The 23,089-nt window shown below is 35.3% G+C and overlaps 2 protein-coding genes across 2 annotated transcripts; both read left to right on the top strand.

Annotated features, from left to right (window-relative positions):
• The first annotated feature begins 425 nt into the window (after window positions 1-425).
• On the top strand, window positions 426-8,953 carry rpf1 (ribosome production factor 1 homolog). The gene is made up of 9 exons (XM_084101975.1): window positions 426-1,420; window positions 1,746-1,802; window positions 2,968-3,048; window positions 3,140-3,235; window positions 4,738-4,891; window positions 5,028-5,110; window positions 6,642-6,823; window positions 8,202-8,328; window positions 8,441-8,953. The coding sequence occupies exons 1-9, from the start codon at window positions 1,175-1,177 to the stop codon at window positions 8,480-8,482; spliced, it is 1,068 nt and encodes a 355-aa protein (XP_083958101.1). The 5' UTR covers window positions 426-1,174; the 3' UTR covers window positions 8,483-8,953.
• A 1,173-nt stretch (window positions 8,954-10,126) lies between these two features.
• spata1 (spermatogenesis associated 1) lies at window positions 10,127-23,060 on the top strand. The gene is made up of 12 exons (XM_084101953.1): window positions 10,127-10,260; window positions 10,391-10,497; window positions 11,191-11,308; window positions 11,600-11,653; window positions 11,742-12,048; window positions 13,039-13,174; window positions 13,307-13,361; window positions 13,671-13,764; window positions 13,842-13,967; window positions 16,437-16,621; window positions 22,143-22,241; window positions 22,318-23,060. The coding sequence occupies exons 1-12, from the start codon at window positions 10,222-10,224 to the stop codon at window positions 22,387-22,389; spliced, it is 1,392 nt and encodes a 463-aa protein (XP_083958079.1). The 5' UTR covers window positions 10,127-10,221; the 3' UTR covers window positions 22,390-23,060.
• The last annotated feature ends 29 nt before the right edge of the window (window positions 23,061-23,089 follow it).

Below are 23,089 nucleotides of genomic sequence, written 5' to 3'. Positions count from 1 at the left end.
AGATGAAAGTAATAAGAACAAAGTAATATTTAGGGCTTAAGTGTGGAAATAATATACAGATATATACAGGTGCTTCCAAAAAAGGAGGGAGTAGGAGTGGCAGTCAATGTTCCAAAGTTACTGATAAAGAAAAAAGCTAGAAAAGTGATCAATTGTCAGTATATACAGGTGAAATATTGGCTATTCTGCTAACAGTAGCCTACAACTAAGGAAAGAGAAATACAAAATGCGGTCATATGTTCAGATTCATATTCAGCAATAGTCAGTATTGATAATCAAAAGACAGAATTGAGGCCAGACTTAGTCATGGAAATCCTTCAAAATCTCTTTGAGTTAAAACAAAGTAGAATAAAAGTACAGTTTATGTTGGTTCCAGCCCATATGGGAATTAAAGGGAATGAAGAAGCAGATACATTATAAGCAAGATTAAGAGAAATAAAATTAGTCATAAAAGAGAAAGTGATTAAAAAGTGGCAAAAGTAGAATTGGAATAATGAGACTAAAGGGATACATTTATATGCAAAACAAAAGAAAGTGGGAAAAGGTAGGAAGATTGGGAGAAATAGAAGCGAGGACAGTAGGCTATAATTAGAGATTAAGAATGGGTTGGAGTGAAACTGTAAAACATGATTATTAATTGTAAGGATTGATAAAGAGAGAGAAGTGTTAAGAGAAGAAGCATGAAAGAATGAAGGAAAATAATTAACATTAAATATATTAGACTCAGATATAGTACGGTAAATGTGTTGTTTCAGTTTCTGAATAACAGGTTTAATAAAGAGAATTGTAGGATAAGTATATAAGAGATATGAAGGGTGTGGGTAAGATGATTAGCCTATATAGTGTGGGTAGAAGGGAAACAAGAATATCTTAAGGTTAAATATGGCTAAGTAGCCTATAGTGAGTTATTGGGAGGTAAAGGGAATTGGGGTGGCAACTGGAGGAGCTGAACACGCAGCGCTACCTGATGATGGCAGTAATGCACTGTCTATCGCGGTTGCCAATAGAAGAAAGAAGAAGAAGAAGAAGAAGAAGAAGTATTTTTTCAACAATCATCTGACCATCCGCTAGAGGGCGCTAAACACAACACGACCTCACGTGGCAACAGGAGCGTTCAGTTGAACCGGAAGTAGAGTTTCTCACACACGTGAAGAGAAGACACAAGCAACAGAAAATGGATTCTACCGAATTAACAACTTCAGAAAGTGTTTCTAAGAAAAAGGGGAAAACGAAGAACCTAAAGCGAAAGCCGAAACCCGACAAAGTTCCAGTGGAGAAGATGGATCAGGCGGAGGGTGAAGTAACAGACGAGAAACCAGTGTCAGGAGCGTGTTTTCCTCCCACATTCAGCATGTCTGATATCAAAAACAAGCAGCGCAGACATTCGATGTTCCTTAAACTCAAGGAGCAGAAAAGAAAGGTGACATCTCACAGACACACTCGTATTGAATTGATCGCACAATTTGGCTGTGTTTCAAGCCCTAGAGAGCTGCCAGGACAGACAGCCCAGTTGGGCATCAAAAACAAGAAGAGTCTAAAATGGCCAAAAAGACGAACGTGCATTTGGTGCCCTAAAAAGTAAACAAGAACGATTCGTTTTCTTGAAAGAATAATTCAACTTGACCAAAACACCACTTTTACGTATGTTGCTCACTAAGGCCTGAGACACAGCCAGCTCTGGAACATGTCAAGAATTTCCCAAATTTCCTATATTATATGTTAAAGCTATCATTTATGTCTTTCAGCAAAAGTTGGAACTGAAAAAGAAAAGGAAGAAAGAGAGAAAAGCTCTTGGTGATAAGGTATGTTTGATGGACTGCATTTCACAGCATCTATCATCAGACAAGCTTTCTTGAATCTTGATGTTCTCAGTCATTCATTCATTCTTTCATACATTAAATGATCAAGTAAATCTCACTTCCTTGCAAAAACGGTTTCTTTGCACTTGGGGATGGGCTATTAAAGTTGTTACAATGTTCTTATGGACTATAATGATATAAATTACACTAACATTTTTAAAGAAAGGGTGATTAAAAAACAAACAAACTTTGAAACAATTATTTTATAAAAGTTATGTACAAATTATTTCATTTCTATTTTACCATGGCATTATTTTTATGTACAAATTATTTCATTTCTATTTTACCATGGCATTATTTTTCATTGCATGCAGTGAGACTTTTCTATTTTTTGTATTCTTGCAAAATTTCTTAAATTGATGTAATTTGTGAGGTCAGTATAGTCAAATTAAATTGACTTGCGTGAAACCAGTTAATTTAGATGTTACCACATAATTTAGGCTATCTGAAAAATGTCATGAAGAAAAAAAAACTTTCACTGTTTTATTATAATTCCTGTGTAGATTTATACCTCTTCTATGAATTAAATGTTTTATGAAATGTGTATTTTAATTTCAAACCATACTTTAAAAGCTAATATTTAAATATTAATATGATACTTTAGATCATTTAGTTGTGGTATGGGCAAAACAATTCAATAGTGAATGGAAAACAATCATTCTTAATGGTAATGCCTACATTGCTCAATACTTTCTGAGATACTTAATATTCTCATATGAATAACCACACAATAATGATTCTGAAATAAGTTTTCACAAACCGCAAGTGCGCAACTGCCTTCAATTCGAGATGGACATCACTAGAAATAATCAGGAACTGCTCTGAAGGCTTCTGTGAGTTTATTCAGTGTTCGTCAGACTGATTCAGACAGTACCTTTTTGAGTTGTTTTGAATGATTCATTAAAGGAACCGGTTGATTCTTACTTGGCTTTTATCTAATTTCTATCAATTTATTATATTTAACAGGTATATTGCTCACATCAAATGCAATAAATTTGCAGTTAATATGTGGCCAATGAAACTGTTTTTTTGCAAGTCATTGTCAGAATATTCTATTTGTTTTTTTATGTTTTCTGTATTGGTGTTTTCATGTATTTTCTCATTTCAGGCTCCACCTAAAGAAGTTCCCAAGACAATAGAAAACCAGAGAATATATGATGAAACTACAGTCAACCCAGAGGATGAGGAGGTGATTTGTGATCCCTATTCCACCTACTGTCTTCTTCTGTAGACATCATTTACAATTTTGAAAGTAACTTGTGGCATTTTGTTAAATCCAGGTGGCTTTTGATGAAGGAACTGATGAGTTCGCTGCTTACTTCAATCGGCTGACAAATCCCAAAGTTCTCATCACCACTTCAGATAGGCCCAGAGGAGTGAGTTCAACTTTCTGTATACTGTTTTCTAATTCACTCTTGTTGTAAATAACTATTTAAGAATAGTAATGTAAGTAAATTTAATTTATGAAGCACATTTACACACAGCATAAAACTGACAAAAGTGCTGTACAGTGAATAATTAAAAAGACAAATAATACAAAAAACAAGACTTCTGTCTTGTCACTATTTAACTGGAGAAAGTTGTTAACCATCCAAATTTTGATGTCTTTGAGACAGACCAGGAGAGATTGTATGAGTCCCTAGATTTAAGAGGCAAGTACAGCTGTGAGTCATCCGCATAGAGGTGAAAAGAGATGTTATGCTTTCTTATGATGTCACCCAGTGGGAGCATATACAGGCTGAAGAGCATAGGAGCCAAGATGGACCCCATATGAGACGGGAGCAGATGATGAGGAGAACTGGCCAATAGACACTGAGAAAGTCCTATGTTTGAGATAGGAGCGGAACCAAAGTAGTGCAGTCTCCCCAAAGCCCACCTGCTGATCAAGGCGGGTGAGGAGGATGTTGTGATCAACGGTGTCGAAGGCGGCACTAAGATCCAACAATATCAGGATGGCATTATCACCTGAATCTAGTGTGAGAAGATCATTGTTTACTTTGAGCAGGGCTGTTTCAGTGCTATGAAGGGGTCTGAAACCTGACTGAAAAGGTTCTAGTATGTTGTGAGTGGTCAGAAAGTGGCAGAACAGCTTTTTCCAGAACTTTAGAAATAAGAGGAAGTGGGATGAGTGGAAAAGGGTAACTAATTAATAGAGGCTAGAAGAGGATGATGCCGCTGTTGCAATAGTAGATGCAACAGTTTTACTCAGAAAACTATCAGAAAACTGAGCTGCAGTAAGAGAGTGTATATGGCGAGAATAACGGTCCTGAGCTCTGGTAGTTCGCAGGGGACTGAAGAGGGTGATGTAAAATATAATGGGCTTATGATCAGAGAAAGTGGCCTCCTCAATCACAATATTATCAACAGTAAAACCATAGAAGGTCCAGTGTATGTCCCAGTTTATGAGTAGCTTTATCTATATGCTGCGTAAGGCCAAGGGCATCTATTACACCACAGAATTCGCTAACCATAGGTCTGTCTGGACAGCCGCGTTTGCCTCAACGCCTCCGACGCTTCCTTCGGTAAGAGGTGCAGCAAGGTAGCCGAAGGTCACACTCCGCGGTGGGGTAGATAAACGGAGGGTGACATCTGTCGTAAGGAACAGGAGACCCACTAATATGGGTCACCAGTGCGTTTCTAAGATCCAGCAAATTCTGCTGATCATATGACCATGTAGCAGCAACAGAACAGCGCCAGCATAGCATGAGTGCCAACACAAACAAACATAGCACAAATCGGACAGGTAGAAGTTGACAGAGCTGACGGCAAGCCGACAAACACACTGGCGCCATCTTGCTCATGTCACGTCACACACTAAGATGTTAGTAATGTCCTTCAAACGTTTTGTTCTTATGTGTTTGTTTCTGCCTGATTTCAGAGGACAGTGAGGTTTTGTGATCATCTGGCAACAGTAATCCCACATGCACATGTCTACTACAGAAGAGGTCTGGCATTGAAGAGAGTCATTCCACAGTGTGTATCTAGAGGTTTCACTTATCTGATAGTGATCAATGAGGACAGAAAGGTGCCAAGTATCCTTTGTTCAGACTTCTTTATATGACCACTTCTTAGATCTGTGAGATTTGGTTGTATTGTCTGCTTAATGAGGTAATGAGAAACGCTCGCTGAATTCTACACAAAGATTTTCCCTTACTTAAAGTGTCTCAGACGGTTTGGTTCTCTGTCACCTTCCTGACGGGCCAACTGCACATTTCAAACTCAGTAGTGTTCGTCTTCGCAAGGAAATGAAGGTGGGTGATTTTGTTTTTTAGGGCCTGTGCACTGATGGAGTGAGGACCCTCTTGGAATTGCTCTCTTTATTACTTTTAATTCTAAGAACTTCAATAGTCACACAAGGAATTTTGCTGGTCCATTTTTTATGATGCAACATAATTCCACTAATATATATAGAGTGTTGCAGGGATGACATATTTATGTAGTTCAACTTGGAAGTTGGCATCACTCTGGTTAGGATTTTTCCATTGACTTTTGGAAAATTGCAGAAAAGAAGCTTTGTGACTAACAAAAGTTAGATTTTTACACATTTTCTTCATCATACCTTCACAAATAAACAACTATTATGAATTTCAAAGCATATATGCAATTGACAGAAGTAAAAATCTTTTAATCTATTTTTATAATATACAATTTAGGAAGTTTGAGGAGAATAGTTTTCATTAACGTGAATTTACACACAACCAGGCTGGAAAATGGATTTAGTGAGTAGATGAGTTTTCCTGTTCGGCATGGTGTTTAAATGTACCCAGTAAAATACATGATTCTTCAAATAGGCGTCATTCGTAAATTAAGCTTATTATTATGAAAAATGGCTTTTTGAAAAAGCACATTTTATTATGAAAAAATAAGATATTAAAACAATTAAAGATAATAAAAAATATATTAAACACTTAATAGTGTGTGAAAGAGGATATTGTGAAATATTGAACAATAAATGTTCATGGAATTTTACAAAATAAATAGATTTATTTTAGTATTATTATAATTAATTATTTGATTATTTCAGAATAAACTGGTAGATTTAATTTGTTATTTTATTGAATTCATTATTGAATTTTCATTTGAGTAATTTGGTCCTCCGTATTACTGGTTGTGTTTTATGTCATGGAATAAAATATTGTGAGCTTGTGTGTTAACCATGGACCTTATTTCAAGCATTTTAACCAAAACCTATTCAAAAAAACCATTGACTTTTGGAACATGGGACGAGAAATTCAAAAATGCTAACTCTTTTCTGGGTTATAGGACTCATCCCTGTGACACTATATATTGAACACTTGTTTGGTTAGACTTTTATTTCTTAGTTAATATAGTTAAAGTTCAGTAGTATCAAACTGATTAAAAGCCATTAGAAATTTTGCCATAGAGCATCACAAAAGTAAGATTTAATTAATTTTGAAAGGTAATTCAGCATTCTGGGAAATGAGGTGTTCTTCTAATATCCAATATTTCTGTAGCTGCTAATACAATCAGTGAGTATAATAAAATCCCCCAAAATTTGTTTCTGGTAATAGTTAATGTGTTGTGTGTATAATAAGATTTTATGGGTAATTAATACTAAAATATTAAATGTATTAATAAAAACTGCTTCAGTAAATTTCTTAGAATTTCCTTCCGTTTTCATTAAAAAAAAAAAAAAATTACAGTTCTGCATCCTATTTGCTAAATCAAATCAAATTCAGGAAATTAGTTAGTTTAATATGCATTTTTATCAGTTCTGAAAGAACTGCACTGTCCTTAACCTTTTCTGTTTTTCCTCACTAGAGGAAAGGTAAGAGCCCTACAGAACACGTCCCAGAAGTCATTCTCAACAACTTTACTACTAGACTCGGTCACTCCATCGGCCGGCTGTTTGCTGCTCTATTTCCTCATGATCCACAGTTTGTGGGCCGTCAGGTCGCCACATTTCACAATCAGAGAGACTTCATCTTTTTCAGGTTTCACAGGTAAATGTTCTCTCATCTGAATAGTTTGAAGGTAAATGAAAATTATGCTGTGTAATCCATAAAGCTTACAGTCATGGCCAAAAGTATTATATATAAATGTTACAACATAAATGTTGTGTTTTTCACAAGTTTGCAGCTTCGGTTGTTGTGGTGTTTGATACACATTGTTTCTAGATTATTGTGCAGAGTGATCAGAGGTATTTTAAATAATTGCAAAAAGCTTCATTGGCCCAAAAAAAACACAAAAACCCAAATTGTTGGCCCTGGCACAAAATTACCAGCTAACATCATTTCACTAATCACATCATCAGCACCTGGGAAAATGTGAACAAGTATTAGTCAGTCATTTAAAAACACTATCATTCTGATTGGAGTATAAGAGCAGACTGATTGCTATAAAAGGAGAGAAGAAATGCTTTCAGTCGTTGTGTTCTTGTTAGCAATGGTTACCTCCAAAGAAAGACGTGCAGCTATCGAGTGCTTCTCAAACTGAAGGCTGCATCCTAGTAAGGCTGTATATCTCGGCTGCCACGTCATCAAGCTCCAGACGTCTCCGTGTAAAGGATTTTTTGAAAGCAGACTTAATTTTGCGTCCTTCATTCGGCCTGTTTTGAAGTATGTTTCAAGTGTATTTGGGCTACACGATTACTTGCAATTAACATGAAATCGCGCTTAAACCGATTTGTCTTATTGCGATTATGAAATCGCAAAGGCTGCAATAAATTTTACGCGTAGCTTGTCAGTGAAGAGCGACTGTGATCAGTAGTAAACGCTGCTCCATCTGAAAGCACTGCGAGTTTGAGTCGCTTATAACGTGCATTTGAAAAGGCAAAACGCGTCAAACATCTTTTCAAATATGAGAAGCATTTATGAACCTCTTGTCCAAAAAAAGTCAAAATTTAATAACGTGTTTTTACTCCAAACTCACTTCATAACGACAGTTGCGCTTCGGTGAGATGATGTGGCTTCTTACACAGAATTAGGCAGTCGTGTATTTATTAGTCATGTTTAATCCATCAAAGTGACTCAATCTTTTTTTTTCTTTTTTTTTTAAGAAATCTACAAATACTTTTGGCCATGGCTGTATCTACAAAGTCTAATATTTTTCATTTAGTTCAGTGAAAAATATTCTCAACCAAGGTTTGATAGTGCAAGGATTTTCACGAGGGGAGACAGATTTATGTTGCCTGTTATGATCAAATGTATTTCAAATACAAAGTTGATCTACAGAATAGAGACATATGAATACATTGTAGTAAAAATAGAGACTGACAGAATATATAGACTGCTATTTAAAGTGCTTATATTTTATATTCATTCATTAACTGGTTAAAAAATATTTTCTACATGACGGAATAAACTCATGTGTGTCATTCAGGTACATCTTCAAGAATGAAAAAAGAGTGGGCATACAAGAACTAGGACCTCGCTTCACTCTTAAACTTCGCTCCTTACAGAAAGGAACCTTTGATTCAAAGTTCGGAGAATATGAATGGGTTCACAAAGTAAGTTCAAAATCTAACATCTCATTTATGAAGAAGGTTGTTTAAATGTGGTGTAATTTGTCCATTATTTGTGGCTGTCATGCAGTATTAACTCTTTCTTACTATGTTTCAGCGCCATGAAATGGACTCCTGCAGAAGAAAATTCCATCTTTGAGGGACAGACTAGAAACGCAGGATAACCGTGTTGACGTTTCATAAATATCTATAAAAAAACACCCCTAACATTATGAAATGAAATATAAAGTGTTATTGAAACACAAGCTGTGTATTTTCTGTATTATATTGACTTGTATTTTTTGCATTAGAATATTATAACCTGACTGGACAGAAAGATACTTGATTTGTGTCGAGGCATGACAAATTAAGGCCTGTTTAAAACTTTAGTAAATACTTCCTTTACTCAAATATAAAAAGGTGGGTTATAAAGACAGGTGATTTGTGGTGTTTATGTGAAATTTCAGGTAATTAAGACTGTTATCTTGCTATGTCTTAATTTTGCAAAACTTATTTTGGCATACACACAATACTTCCAGATATGATCAAATTAACTTGGACAATTTTATAACTAAGCTGTCATTGTAGACTTCTCAATTTGAAATAAAGAAATGGTTTCTTGCAGTGGTCACTGAGTTTTCAAGGTTTTGCACTTTTAAAAAAATAAATAAACTTTTTATAAAGAAAGATTGAATGCAAGTCTTCAGAGACGGTTGTTGAGCGATTTGGTGTTACAGTTATAAAGTTATGTAAATTAGCAAAAAATTAAGTGCTACACACTTGCTGGTTTTGAAAACTTTTTTTTATAACATTTTTAAAATATTTTGCAAAATGTATTTGTTCATTCATTAATTTATTCATTCATTCAAGTAGTGTACTTGAATATTTTCTGTTAAATCTATACAAAATCTTAATATATTGTAAATTAAAATAAGTATAATATCATGCATGTACACAAACCAAAAAAGAAATAATCTACACACAAAAACACAAAAGTTCAAATCAAACTTACAGAACACATAAAGCAATTTTGTAGAAACAAACATAGACCTTGATTCACATATCTACATAAGAATAACAAATATAAAGATATTAAGGAGTGTGAATTAACAAATCTAGGGCCTGATGTATAAACTACTAAGAACAGTCTCACAGGTTAGTCATCAATTGTTTTCTTTAAAAATGTTCATAACTGTTATTAGTTACAAAAAACGAAAAATAAGATTGATACCGAAAAGTAAGATTGATTTCCCCTACCTACCTGCTAGTTGGTCATACTAGTTCTTAAAACACAGTCTTTACATAATGACTGTTTTTGCAACTGGCCCCAGGTCTTACATAATATGATACTGTCATGAACAATGGGCCAGATATGCGTCTTTATTTTTATTTTCCCCCTCCCATTTTTAAGCAATTAGCATTTCAAGGCACTTATACCAATATTTTTCACATCTAGTATCTAGAAAAAAAACTGTTCCCATAAATATACCAATTACACCAATACATTCTGGCAGTCACTTGTCGTCAACTAGTGGCGTAAAAGTGTAACTGCAGACTGACTGTCTGAAAAGGCTGCAAACACACAAGCAGAGTGATATAAAAGCAAAATAACGTTCTTTATACTATAATTAATAATAATGTATTATAAAATGGTTTAATTCACTATCATTATTATTTTGTTTTTCGGATTGATATAATATGGGCTATAACAGTATAGGCTACACGTTAATATGTAGCTTTCACACAATGTCCTGTACACTGAAGCTCTCGGGGGTTTATGAGTGTTACGTTCACCCTGGTACCTGGTACTCAAGATACCGTTACTTAGCACTTCACACACCCACACACGCTGTAGCCTACATTCTCAATGAAATCATCATGAGATAAATAAATGTGACTATGAGCGGGTTTACTGGCAAGCGGACTGAAATCACAGAGGTATGTTCTTTAAATAAAACTAGATTAGACTATGATTTATGTAATTTCAGGAACTAATTCCACTTGCATGTAGCCTATTGGTTTTTTTTGTAGTGTGTGATTTTTTATTTTTGTTTTATTTCTAATGAAGCGTGTGGAGCTGCATGTGTTTTTTGTACCCGATTATCAGTTTGATCGGAGGTTGAATAAAGTTTCTGCTGAAGCTGTGGACACTTTCATCTCAGCTGGATTTATCAGGTCAGTTACTTTGTCTAGAGTCTGCGGCTTTTACATTTGTGAATTTTATTTTATTTATATATTATAATAATTATGTGTTATTTCTCTTGCCTACAAATAAACTCTAGTCATTAAACAGCAAAAATGTAAAAGGGAACATACCAAAAAATTTAAGAATAACATATTTGTGACAACCTACCTTGACCTGATATTTATGAAAAATACCTTTGTCCTTAGAACACAGTTCAGCTTCTGTTAAAATCTCCCACCATCATTTTGATTCTTGTCTGTAGCCTATTGTCTAGTGTATTTTTAATTGCAGAACCAAATTCACAAATGGTATAATTAAAGAAAGTGTTGAACTTGTGTTTTAAAGTAATGGAAAAAAAAATGGGGAAAAAAATCACTGCTGAAAAAACCCCTAAGAATTCGAGTAATTTTGACTAGATATTATAGACATAGTTCCTGATAGGCCAATATATATATATATATATATATATATATATATATATATATATATATATATATATATATATATATATATATAGTGACAACTAAGTTCTAAACTATAGGTTAGAATTATTAAATATTTCCAAATGAATAAATTTTGATCCACAAATAAAGACAAAATAATAATTCTAACCCCATGCTGATCTCCCCTACTCAGTTTATACATATTGTTAGTCTGTCTGATCTCAGTGCTTTTTGTTTCAGAGTGGATTCAGATATGAGTCTGTCTGATCTTAGATCTGATCTTGGATTATTTCTTGGGCTGGACAGGATCACAGAGAGATATGTTTTTTTAAAATGTGTTGGCAGAAGTTTGGCGCTGGTGAGTAGCTATCATTTCTGTATTTTTTTATTTAGATGAAAGTAAGCTTAAATTACTGTAAGCATGTTGGAGTTATTTACAGTACACCACATTAAGCACAAAGTGTAATGGTGATGATGATGGTGGTTAAAAGTTTGAGTACAAAGTACATAGGACACAGGACAAAATTAAAATACTTCACTCTCAATACAGACAAAATGTGAATATGCTATGTAGACAGATGTATAGTTTCCATTGTGAAGCAGAATAAAGTTAAAATAAACTGTCACAACTCCTGTAATTTGATCTCAGGTTAAATTCAGACAAGAGGGAGAACTGACAGTAAAATCATTTACTCCACCATTTGTAAGTACTTGTGATATAAAGTTTAGTTTTATTTGTGGTAATCAGCCGATTTATGCATGATTTCTGTCTTCTTTCCATGACCCATTAGGCTCCTTTTCCTGAGCTCTACCTTTTACCTGTGGTAGAGAATGACCGTGGCCTTTGCTCCAGCTCTCTGACCTCTGATACATTAATAAGCAACAGTGACCATTACAGTCATGATTTGCCAAGACCAACATGTGCACCTGGCATGATAAAAGAGCCTATTAAATTCCCCTCAATCAATAAAGGACCTCAGCAATCTGTCCTAATGCAGGATGCAGAGGAGAATGAGAATGATGAAGATGCAGAATCCACTGACACTCCTCATCTAACAAGATCACAAGATCAGATGGAACCTGTAAACAAACACCCCGGTATGAAAACACTAAGAATATAAGCACAGGTGCACTCTTGATAATTAACTACTAAGTTACAAGCCTCATTTTTTAAGGAACAATAAGGGTGTTTACATGGAATCGATGTACTAAAAACGGAAGAGTTTTTAAACTAAAAACGGAACCGCAAAAATGTATAAAAAAAAATATTTCGTTTTTAGTTCCATTTTGTAAAATGCACATATATTTATGCACTACTAAATATTTTTGGATTGCACCATAAAACTTGAAACGCAACTCTATTTATAACTAAATATTTACAGAAGTTGCATACCAGGAGTTAACTGTTTGAATAAAATAGCAGATTGATTGAATTGCATCAATAATAAAGCTGTTTCACTAAAGATGCCTTTAAAGGAGCTACCAAAGATGAGCATAACAGATGTACATTGCATTATGCAGACTGGATAAATGTCATATTATGTGAATACTACGCATTACCTTACGGAGACCTTTATTTTAGATTTCTGCCTTAAGAACAAATGGTGCTGCCAAAAAAAGTAGTTAGTTACAAACTAGCTAGTTATTGTAGTAGTTACTCTATGGCCTGAGCTGAACTGGTGTGTCCAGTAAGGGAGAATAATAATCATTTAATAAAAATAATTTTCTTAATGTTCATTCATGTGTAGTGCAAGTTTCCTGACGAAACCAACCTGATCTCACGTGAAAACTAAACTATGTAACGAGGTGGTGATTTTGTATGATGCGAGTCATAAAAATCGTTATGATTATTATGATTATGAACCCTACATATACCCGTCACATGGGGCATAAGCAGATTGTACAAAAACGTACAAATGAGATTGTTTAAATTCATATGAATTAGCCAACAATTAATCAAAATAGAAAATAGTTACACATTGCGATAAGATTGTGACAAAACATTTTATATAATGTACACAATACTTACATTTTTACTTAAACATTATTGGGTACTTATGTCAAGTTATTCATTTCTGTTCAATGCAGACAGACATCTTGCCAAACAGGGTGGCTTTTTTCAAGGAGAAATGGATACAACTGCACAAAAGGAACATTTTTTAAAAAGAAACAACAGGAACTCTGGAGCTCCAGAGCCATTTGTGGATTCTCATGGACTGGCAAGGTAACCTGATTCTTTTGGCTTCTGTCATTGTTAAATATGTTTAATAGTTAACTATTTATTGGTAATAAATATTAAAAGGATTAGCTCTATAATGGAAAATTTAGTTGCCTTTACCCTATGTTATACATTTAGGAAATTGAATAGGTCTCTGACACTGAAATCAAGTGAAGAAAAAACAGATGATATGGTAAGAGATAATCTTTATTTTTCCTCATATTACATTTGATAAAACCAATAGAGCATCGTTCAAGTCATTCAAGTTTTGTACAGAATGCAGTGTTGTAGTTTCAGAATTTCACCCAGACCACTATTCCTGTAGAGAGTTTCTAAAGGTTTAGTAGAGGTCTTCTAGACAAAACAGGAAGTAACGTACCCTCATTAAGACACCATGAGGTTTATTGGCTGAGCAAAATTCCTCACGCAGCTGGCGGTTGAACAGTGTGTTCTGGACATTGTTGTGAGAAGCTTTCAGTGTGGATTTTATGTGTTTTCACAGGTTCTTATGAGTAGACCAACCTCTCCACTCCCAGAGAGCAGTTCTGCACTGTCTGTCTATTCCATGGAATTTTATACACAACAAACTACCACTAGTAAGACATGAGCAGTTACTAACAAATGGTGTCATTCTTGTTCTTGAATACCGTATTCAAAAATGTTATGCTTTCAGACAATGAGCTGATAAAGGAAATCAAGCTACTCAAAGAGCAAAGGAAGGGGCTTGAACAAACAAGGCAAGAACTTTTGAAAAAGGGCAGAGAGCTTTTAGCTTTTAACAGACATCGAAGGAACCAAGGTATAATGCCCTCTACAATTACACATGTACACTTATCAACTATCATATGAAATGTTCAAGAACTGTATCTTTAACATTGTCATTGTCTTTCTGCTTAGCTTTGGTTCACATACAAATTGCTAATATTCTCCAGATAATTCTCTGACACATTCATAATTCTCTCCTAATGCAGCAAAACATCCAATCTGATCTCATGAGAAAATTTAACTTTTATGAGGTGGCGATTTCATATGAATTTGTATTTGTCACTGTGGTACAAATGAGATTCAACAAGCATAAAATAGTTACAAATTGTCCTGGGGTTGTTTTAAAACATCCCCAAACTATCATACTACCATCAATGTTCTTGTCTGTTGCTGTAGAGTTCTTCTTATGAAATGTTTGTATATTTTTAGAGTGCAGACCTTTTTGATCTTTTTAATCTTGTGAAACTTGTTTGGCCTCAGCACCTGGAAAAGCATGATGAACACCTTTGATTGTGTCTTTCTTGGTTTCTCCCTTGCTACTCTGCCATGGATTTCAGTCATGTACTCTAACAATAATAATTAAAAGGTCTTCTATGATTCTGAGAGGTTGACCTCGGAAGGAGGAGATGAATCAATGATGCAATGGTGGGGGTGCTTTAAATATTGTTGTGAACAATGGACAGCCTTGAGGAAAACTCCTGTTTTCTCAAAATCCTAAAGCCTGATTGCTTCACGTCTGTGCAACTGCAAAGACAAATGGCATTTCAGCCAGCCAGAAATGGGGGGTTGACTGCCTATATTAGTCACACAGAAACACCTTCTGTCAGAATCTTTCGACGGATGAGCGTCTAGCATGACTAGCTGGTCAGCGTAGTAGCACGGCAACTTGCGCAATGCTCATTCCCGCTATCTCAGGGAACCAGGGTTACGTGAGTAACCATAACATTCCCTTTCGATACGGTTCATTCGCACTTATGGGGAACTTAATACAATAGTGCCTTGCTACAAGCGCAGAAGGTTGTTCAGGTTGTAAAATCTGATGAAAGTAGACAGCGAGGACCAGCCAGCCGCCGCACAGATATCTGCGATATAGACTCCGCTGGACCACACCCAAGAAGAGACCATACTTCTAGTGGAGTTAGGCCTCACTCCTAAGGGGCAAAACAAGTCCACAGACTTGTAAGTCAGTCACATCCACAATCCATCTGTTAAGTCTTTGCTTTGAAACCAGCAGCCCTTTAGTGCGGCCCCCAATGCTGACAAATAGCTGCTCTGATTGCCGAAACTGGCCAGAGCGCTCATTATACACTCTGAGGGCCCTTAAGGGATAGAGTTTATGAGGTGTCTGTTCGTTTTCTGCAACAGAAGAGCCAACAGCGCTATCACCTGCGTTATGGATGGGGTAGAAAGCACTTTTGGCACATAACTTTTCCTCGGCCTAAGAACCACTTTACTGTCATTAGGACCGAACCCAAGGCAGGAAGGTTCCACAGATAGGGCCTGCAGATCTCCAACTCGCTTGACTGATGCTAAAGCCAGTAGGAGGGCAGTCTTAAGCGAGAGTGACCAAAGGTCAGCTGACTCGAGTGGCTCAAAAGGAGGACCTCGAAGCAAGGAGGGCCTGGAGAGCAGTCTTGAGCAAGACTGACCGAAGGTTATAACGCAAAGTTGAGATGTTGTTGCCCAGATAGAAAAACAATATGTGGTGTCAGAGGAAAAGATGCACGAGAGACGAGAGATTGCGTATTTTCCCCGGGTTTAATCAAATGAATTAACGTCACACTCATCTGCATACATGGGGATTGAGTGAGGAAAAGTTCACACCGTACCATTCACACCCGCCAGCTACCTTTTAAAAGTTCATCTTCCCTTGTGCAAACTACGGTGCTACCAAAGGGACAAATTTCAACATTACAGGTGCACAGAATTTCCGGTCAATCACATACAAATAACATTAAAGCGCATACAAAATATAGAATTATTTGGATAAGTTACAAACATTTACACAAATATTTTACCAATAACCCAACCCATACTTCATTTAATCAACAGCATACATTAAAACTCCAAAGTGGTCCTTTACACATACAAATAAACATTCAAACAAGCATGACAGCTCCCATCAAGGGGCCATGCAGGTCTCATAACTCATAACCGAGGGTGCCAACCAAATGGAGGGTGTCAATCAAAACTAACCTTGGCTGGAAAATAACTTTATTAAAGAACCGCTATAAAGCCAAAACAACCTCTGTTACCTTAAATTATACGTTAACATAGTTAACATGTAGGTGGTAATTTTCTTATAGACAACAAAATGTCTAAAGGGAACCATCAAAATAAAGTGTAACCAAAATGTGTTATATATTCAATGATCTTTCTGTCTTCATAAAAGGTATTTTAGGATTACAGTCTCTCTTAAATCTGTCAGGTTTCATGTTTGTGAAATGGGTGTTAAGTTCGGTTAGTCGTGTATAAATGATTATTTTTTTGTTTGCCTCTAAAGCACGTGACAGGTGGAAGAGGCAATATTTTGACACTAAGAAGGCAACAACACTTCTGGAGGACACACTAAAGAGTCTACAACTGGAACTTCACACCTTCTACAGTAAAATGCTACAACAACTCCAAGCCAGAGATGGTGCAAAACGACAAATGCAAGCAAAGAAACAATCAAGCACAAAGTTGAAGGTAGATTAAACATTTTCTTACTCTTATACTGACTAAATCATTCTTCATTTGTAAAACTCCTCAACAGGGAAGAAATTGACAATTTCTTTCTTATTTTAACCCTCGATGGTGTATCGTCATTTATAAACGATGCAGAGAAAATAAATTGCATTTAAAATACAGTAATATTCCACCAATGAAATTACATTTTAGTATTATCATATGACATCCCCTTTAGCCAATAAAATATTTGTGCATGTGCATTTTTGGCAACAAGGAAGTGAAGGTGACATCATGCTGTCAAGGCTCCATTGTGAGTTCATTTTATTGGAAATACATATCCTTTTTTTTTTTTTTTAATGTTACATCAAAATGTGATTTCTAAAGTGTTGGGAAATTTTTAATGCACATTTTGTAAAAAAGTACTTTTAGGAGATAAATATTTTCTGTGTAGCCGGCACAATTGTTCATTACTGGCAGGCAGTATAATAGCCTTTTTGCTTTTGTTTTAGGTTGATGTTAGTAAGTTTTATAGAAGACAGAGAAAAAGCTGTACCTTTTCCAGAAAGTATTGATGATAGTGACGGCAGTGCATCAGAAAATATGGTCTTCGTAGTAAGAAAGGAAAGAGTTGAAGATCAAGCAGGATAGAAGCAGTGAGAGTGATGGCAGAGATGAAGAATATACAGTAAGTCATAGATTATTGTGGAAGCCCAAAGTGATTTTGGTACATTATCCTACACTGTAAAAACTAAAGGAGCCTCAAATATCCTGTCGGATACTCAAGGACCTTCAAAATGTAATTTTGGTGCCTCAAAGCTCTTTCTCCTATATTAGGGTTACTGAGGAGCATTGACAAACTTTGAGGTTCTTGCTGGAACTTATGGGATCCTTTAAGCACTTTGTATTTAGTTCAGAGGTTCTGGAGTCACCTTTTCATTACCATGAGACCTCGAAGTGCTTTGGGGGAAAATAGAGGAACTTGAATGCGATAAAAGGGTTATTGGAAGATCTTTTAACATTTAAGTGGTTCCTGGAAGATCTCTTATGTTAAAGCCAGCATCTGGAGGAACCCAATGGTTCAGTGAGGCCAGAATAAGATTATTATTATCCTATTATTATTATTATTATTATAGGCTATACTTAAGTTTGATTCAGTATACATACCCAGGTGAAAAATACACACTATTAAATGTATTAAAAATGTACTTGAGTGTGTTTTTAGTAGACCTATATACTTTAATGCATTTTTAATACATTTAACAGTAGCCTACGTCTTTTTCACTTGGGTAGCTTACATTTATTTAGTATAGGCCTATTTTATTGAGTAATTTAAACCTTAAACAACAACACTAAATAATAATAATATTAACTAGATGTACCGCATGGCGGTACAAAATATGACCGCTGCTCAGGCCTGCACTGGCTTTCCACAAAAATAAATGACGTGGAGCAATTTGGCTGTATTGCGTGTTTATGTATATACCTAAAAAAAGTAGTAGTATGTGCATGTCTGTCTGTGTGTGTGTGTATGTGTTTGTGTGTCTGTGCGTGTATGTATGCGTGCGTACAGTACATGTGTGTGCGCGTGTGTGTTTGTGTGTGTATGTCTGTGCATGTGGATTTGTATGTGTGTGTATGGGTGTGTGTCTGTGCGTGTGGATGTCAGTGTGTGTGCATGCTTGCATTTGTTTGTATTCCTGCATGTGTGTGTGTGACAGTATCATCCTAAACCAGCAACCCTTCGCTCAACACCACCATCTACAGGCCGATGAGTGTACAGTCACTAAATGTGCACATAAATGAATTTATTTTATACCCCCCCATGGATGAAATTCTACGAAACTTAGCATACCCCCAGAGGATGTCAAGTTAATCATACACATGAAATATGGTGCAGTTCTGAACATCTAAACTGAAGATAGGGGCGATTAAAGCAGAATAATATTGCATTTTCATTTTTTATGGGAGGGGCGCAAATCACAAATGAGTGATTATGGGCTAGGTTGATGTGGGCCCTTAAGACCAACATACCATACAAATTTCTTCATCCTCGGTGCCACGGTTCAGGTAGTTATTTAGGAAAAACTGCATTTTTTGGGTTTGGGGGGGCCCAGCGCGGGGGGGGGGAGTGGCCCCCGGGGACCAAACGAAATGTTTCCGTAAAAGTCTAGTGGGGCTACATGCCCACCAAATTTCATGTTCCCCGGTGTTTCGCTGTCCCTGGTATCGTTGACGGAAAATTCAGTAAGATGACGAAAAAAAAAGAAAAAAAAACCTTTGACAATCCCTATATGACCGCGGTCATAATAATATGAAGAAGAAGAACCAGGAGGAGAGAAGTTTTATTCTGTCACGAAACTGCTGCTATTGCTGCTGTCGCATCTATAATGTTGCTGCTCGCACTACTCGCGCGCAACAAAGCTCAGCTGATCGACATCATCGGGTTTGTAACGGCTCCTCTCTCATCAACGCCTGCCGCAGCTTCCGCCGTTTGTTCGGCTCTCCGTTTCAAGGTTTGTAAACTCGCCAAATAAATATAAATACAGAGTATACTCACTATATATTCAAACACACATATATATAAACTAAATTTATTATACATTACTACGTTTTTACAGTGTTTACCACTCGTTTATTGCATGCACAGTATCTGGTATGAAGGTTTTAGCCGCGATGTTAACTAATGTTACGTTGATCTAACGTTAATGAACAAATGGAAATTTCAACAAATGGACTTATTGTCTTAGATTGATTTAGTCATTCAATTCAACATATTCTGTACAACTGTGTCTTCAAATTGCTGATATAGCCTAACTAATTTATTTCGTCATTGGCGTTTGTTATGAATAACAAAAGCAAGTTTGGTCTGTTTTTGTTTAGCCTAACTTTAACTTACTTACTACAGGTGCCCTCATTCTCTCAAATACCATTTTAAAGCCATTTACTGGTCAATACATATTTTGCTTTGTTCTTTTGTTTCCCCAGAACAACCATTACATTTCTAAAATAATCTGAACATTTCAGTGGCAACATTGAATTACAGTAAGTTACCTGCACCACATGTAAGTACTTTATTACTATGAACTTTATCTGTGTGAAATTGTATTGTTTGACTGTGTACTTGTGTTTTTTAATCAGTTATTCTCTGAAAATCTTCCCTCATGCTCTCAAATCTCATTCATGTTACTCAGAAAAATAATATCACAGGTTTGGTTCACAAATAATGCTATGCATTTTTTCTTATATCTTTATCATTTGCATTTGAATATAAGACATTTTAACTCTGAATTATAACTTCAAGTTTAGTCTTTTTCGACAAAAAAAAAAAAAAAAGGAAAAAGCTATTATATGGCTTCAGAAGACTTACAACACAACCCATAACACATGAGTTGTGAACTCATTGATTATTTTTAGGATCTTTTCTGGGACATTTTTGGAGCTTAACCATTTTTACATAAATTGTTTCATTGAATTGAGACAAGTGTACATAAGAATGGTTTCATGAATGATTTACACAATTTTTTTCTGCTTGTGTTTCATGCAGTGAAATTGAATGGTGACTGGGGTTGAATTATGCCTGAGATCTGCTTTTGGGTTCCACAGACAGAAAGTCAAACAGGTTTGGAACGTCCCAAGGCTGAGGAAATTATTTAAATTTCACAACTATCACTTTAATAACCTTACTAACAGTACATTTTGTACTTTGCAGGGATCTCGGTAAGCTGAAATACAAGTTTGATCAAGAATAAAAATCCTCCTGGAGACCTGAAAATCATTGAAGTGCCTGGACCATCCACCAGAAAAGAGGAAAAAACAAACGGAAAATGAATCTGCTGTACCTTTTCACTTTTCTAACTCTTTAAGTACCTCACACCAACTTGGTCCCATAGTGACATTTTTGACCACAAACGAAATTGCTGATCGTGTGGATTCTTATTGAAAGGAATTCACCAGTGAACATTCACAGAACAACAGATAATTTTACTGCACCTAAATACTGTTTCCGGGTCGAAGCCTCTACTTCCTCTATCTTGTTTCATGAGAATACTCAACAACCATTTATGAACACTGTTGATTCAAGTCACATATTTAGGCTTTTCAAAAGCCATAGTGTACATTACAGTCTCCAGTCTAACGGCATCCCAGACTTCAACATTTTATGATTCAAAATAGCTGAAAAACTAACCATCTGAGATCTCGGTATAGAGATAAAGGTTAGGATCATAATTTTCAGGAATATTACAGCACAATGAGTGCATATTAGCACTGTTTGTTTGTTTTTGGCATCTGATAGAGCTTTTGGACTTGGAAACAGTGATGTCAGACTTACCATCGGACTGAAACACAAATGTTTTAAAGTTAAGTAAAGATGGACATTTTTAATTAGTCAAAATGTAATTTTTTTTACATTGATTTATTTCGTGGAACATATGTGTTTCCATGCATTTTGTTGAGATGTCATTTCTTTTTTATCTATTGTATATACATGGTTGATTATTCATGTTGCTTATGTATTATACTATTTTTTTGTGTATTCATTGATATTAATCTACAGTTAGCTTTTTTTTCCCATGTGCATGGAAGTGTATGTATAAAAATGAATATCAAATATTTAATAAACAATTCTTATTTTGTATTTGGTTCAATTTGTTTATTATAATAGAAGTCAAAGGTAACCATAGTAACAACATGAAATTAAATATAAAAAAAAAAATGAAATTTGGTTCCTGGAGGCACCCAAAGTGGTTCCACACAGTGCCTAATATAAGAGTTCCTCAGGAAACCCTTGTGGTTCCTCAGAGAACCGCCCCTTTTTAAAGGGTGCCTAGAGGATCTACAGACGGTTCCGCCGGTGTGGCAAAGTGAAGAACCCCAAAAGGTTCCTCCAGGCACCTTTTATTTTTACAGTGTATGCCAGTTTGGAAGATGTGATCCACACTACAGGTCAAAATCGAGTTATGTGTGGGCTACCCTGAAAAAGAAGAGTCTTGCTGATTTTCATTTGCGCTATAATCATTGATTTAAAATTCCAAGAAAGAAACAATGTTAAAGATTTTTTAATGTGTTTTGAAACACTAAGACATGGTTTCACTACTTTCCAGGCAGTGAAATTGCATTTAAATTTTTTGCATTTAAAGCAAAGTTTTTTAAATTTTCACATGTTCCAAATGAAATATAGTAGCACAAGATGAAATGGAATGTTAATAAAGCTATTTAATGTTTTTTTGGAACACTAAGACCTTTTCACTACTTTTCAGATAGTGAAAATGCATTTGAATGTTTGTGACATTTCAGACAATTTGCAAAAACATTTTACCCGGACAATGTCAGTTATAGATGACAGCGTCCTAAAAAAAAGGTTAAAGGTCAAATGTAGATTAATTGTATATATATATTTATATATATATAATATATATATATATATATATATATATATATTTATTTATTTATTTTTAGCAGCTGTGATTTCATAATTAGTCCCATAGAGGGTTCATATTTTGATCAATTAAAGCAAAAACATTGTGCTTTGTATTTACAGAATGGTCTGATAATACAGATTATGACGGAGTGCAGTGAAATTGATAATCTGAGGAAACAAGTGGATGATGCTAAAATGAAACTGGCTACAGAGATCAAGGTATACTAAAGAGACATGTCCTGGTTAATTCTATTGTTAGTTTCAGCACTTTATTTATTTTTCTTTATTTGTCTAGTTGAGAAAGCAAGCTGCCACAGAACTACCGGCCCTGAGAGCAGAACTGATGCAAAAGAGAGCTCAGCTTTAAAGAAACACAGAATACACATATATGTGCTTAACATTAGATTTCTTGGAAATTAGATTTGTTGTGATTCAACCTTCACTGAAATGATGAAATTATGTATAAAAGACTTTTAACATTTACATAAAGCACAAAAGATAGTATTTAAGAGATCTGACAGATATTGTTTTGCAATCTGAGTAATGTGTAAATGCTATATCTGCTTTCTGGCTGTTTAAAAATGAATTATGTAATTTCTGCACCATTCATGGCACCAAATGAACTTAATGAGTTTCTGAAAAATAATGAGTTTCTCGAACACTTCCTCTGTCCTCTGAGCTGGTTAAGCCTAGGATGTAGAGCAATGGTTTGAAAGCATCACAGTGTTTATACATTTTGGGGAAAACAACCTTTGAATGACTGACTTATAATTAATTGCATGTTAAAATGGGTTTTAACATCCAACAAATTACATACTTCACCTTTAACATATTAACTACACAAATCATTATTTTCATCATTTGTAAAAATTACCACAAGAAAAAAAAAGAAGAAAAAAAAAGAATTGAGCTGTCAAGAAAATCAAACATAGTGCTTGATGTTGTGCTGATTTAGGATCATTTGCAGTATTACGTTTGGGAAATTATGTTCATGCAAATGATTACATGTAATAAATGTGTCGATGTCCATTAAAATTCAATTAAATATAAAGTTTTAGTAGGCTTGC

The sequence above is a fragment of the Abramis brama genome (genome assembly GCF_963993115.1).
Source record: "Abramis brama genome assembly, chromosome: 23".
NCBI lineage: Eukaryota > Metazoa > Chordata > Actinopteri > Cypriniformes > Leuciscidae > Abramis > Abramis brama.
The sequence above is the reverse complement of the archived record's forward strand: the minus strand, read 5'-3'. Positions and strand labels throughout refer to the sequence as shown.

Coding starts and splice junctions, on each gene's coding strand:
- rpf1 (XM_084101975.1), top strand. CDS start 1,175: ATGGATTCTACCGAATTAACAACTTCAGAAAGTGTTTCTAAGAAAAAG. Junction 4,892..5,027: donor TGAGGACAGAAAGGTGCCAA/GTATCCTTTGTT, acceptor AAAGTGTCTCAG/ACGGTTTGGTTCTCTGTCAC. Junction 5,111..6,641: donor GTCTTCGCAAGGAAATGAAG/GTGGGTGATTTT, acceptor TTTCCTCACTAG/AGGAAAGGTAAGAGCCCTAC.
- spata1 (XM_084101953.1), top strand. CDS start 10,222: ATGAGCGGGTTTACTGGCAAGCGGACTGAAATCACAGAG. Junction 11,309..11,599: donor TTGGCAGAAGTTTGGCGCTG/GTGAGTAGCTAT, acceptor ATTTGATCTCAG/GTTAAATTCAGACAAGAGGG. Junction 13,175..13,306: donor GATTCTCATGGACTGGCAAG/GTAACCTGATTC, acceptor TTATACATTTAG/GAAATTGAATAGGTCTCTGA.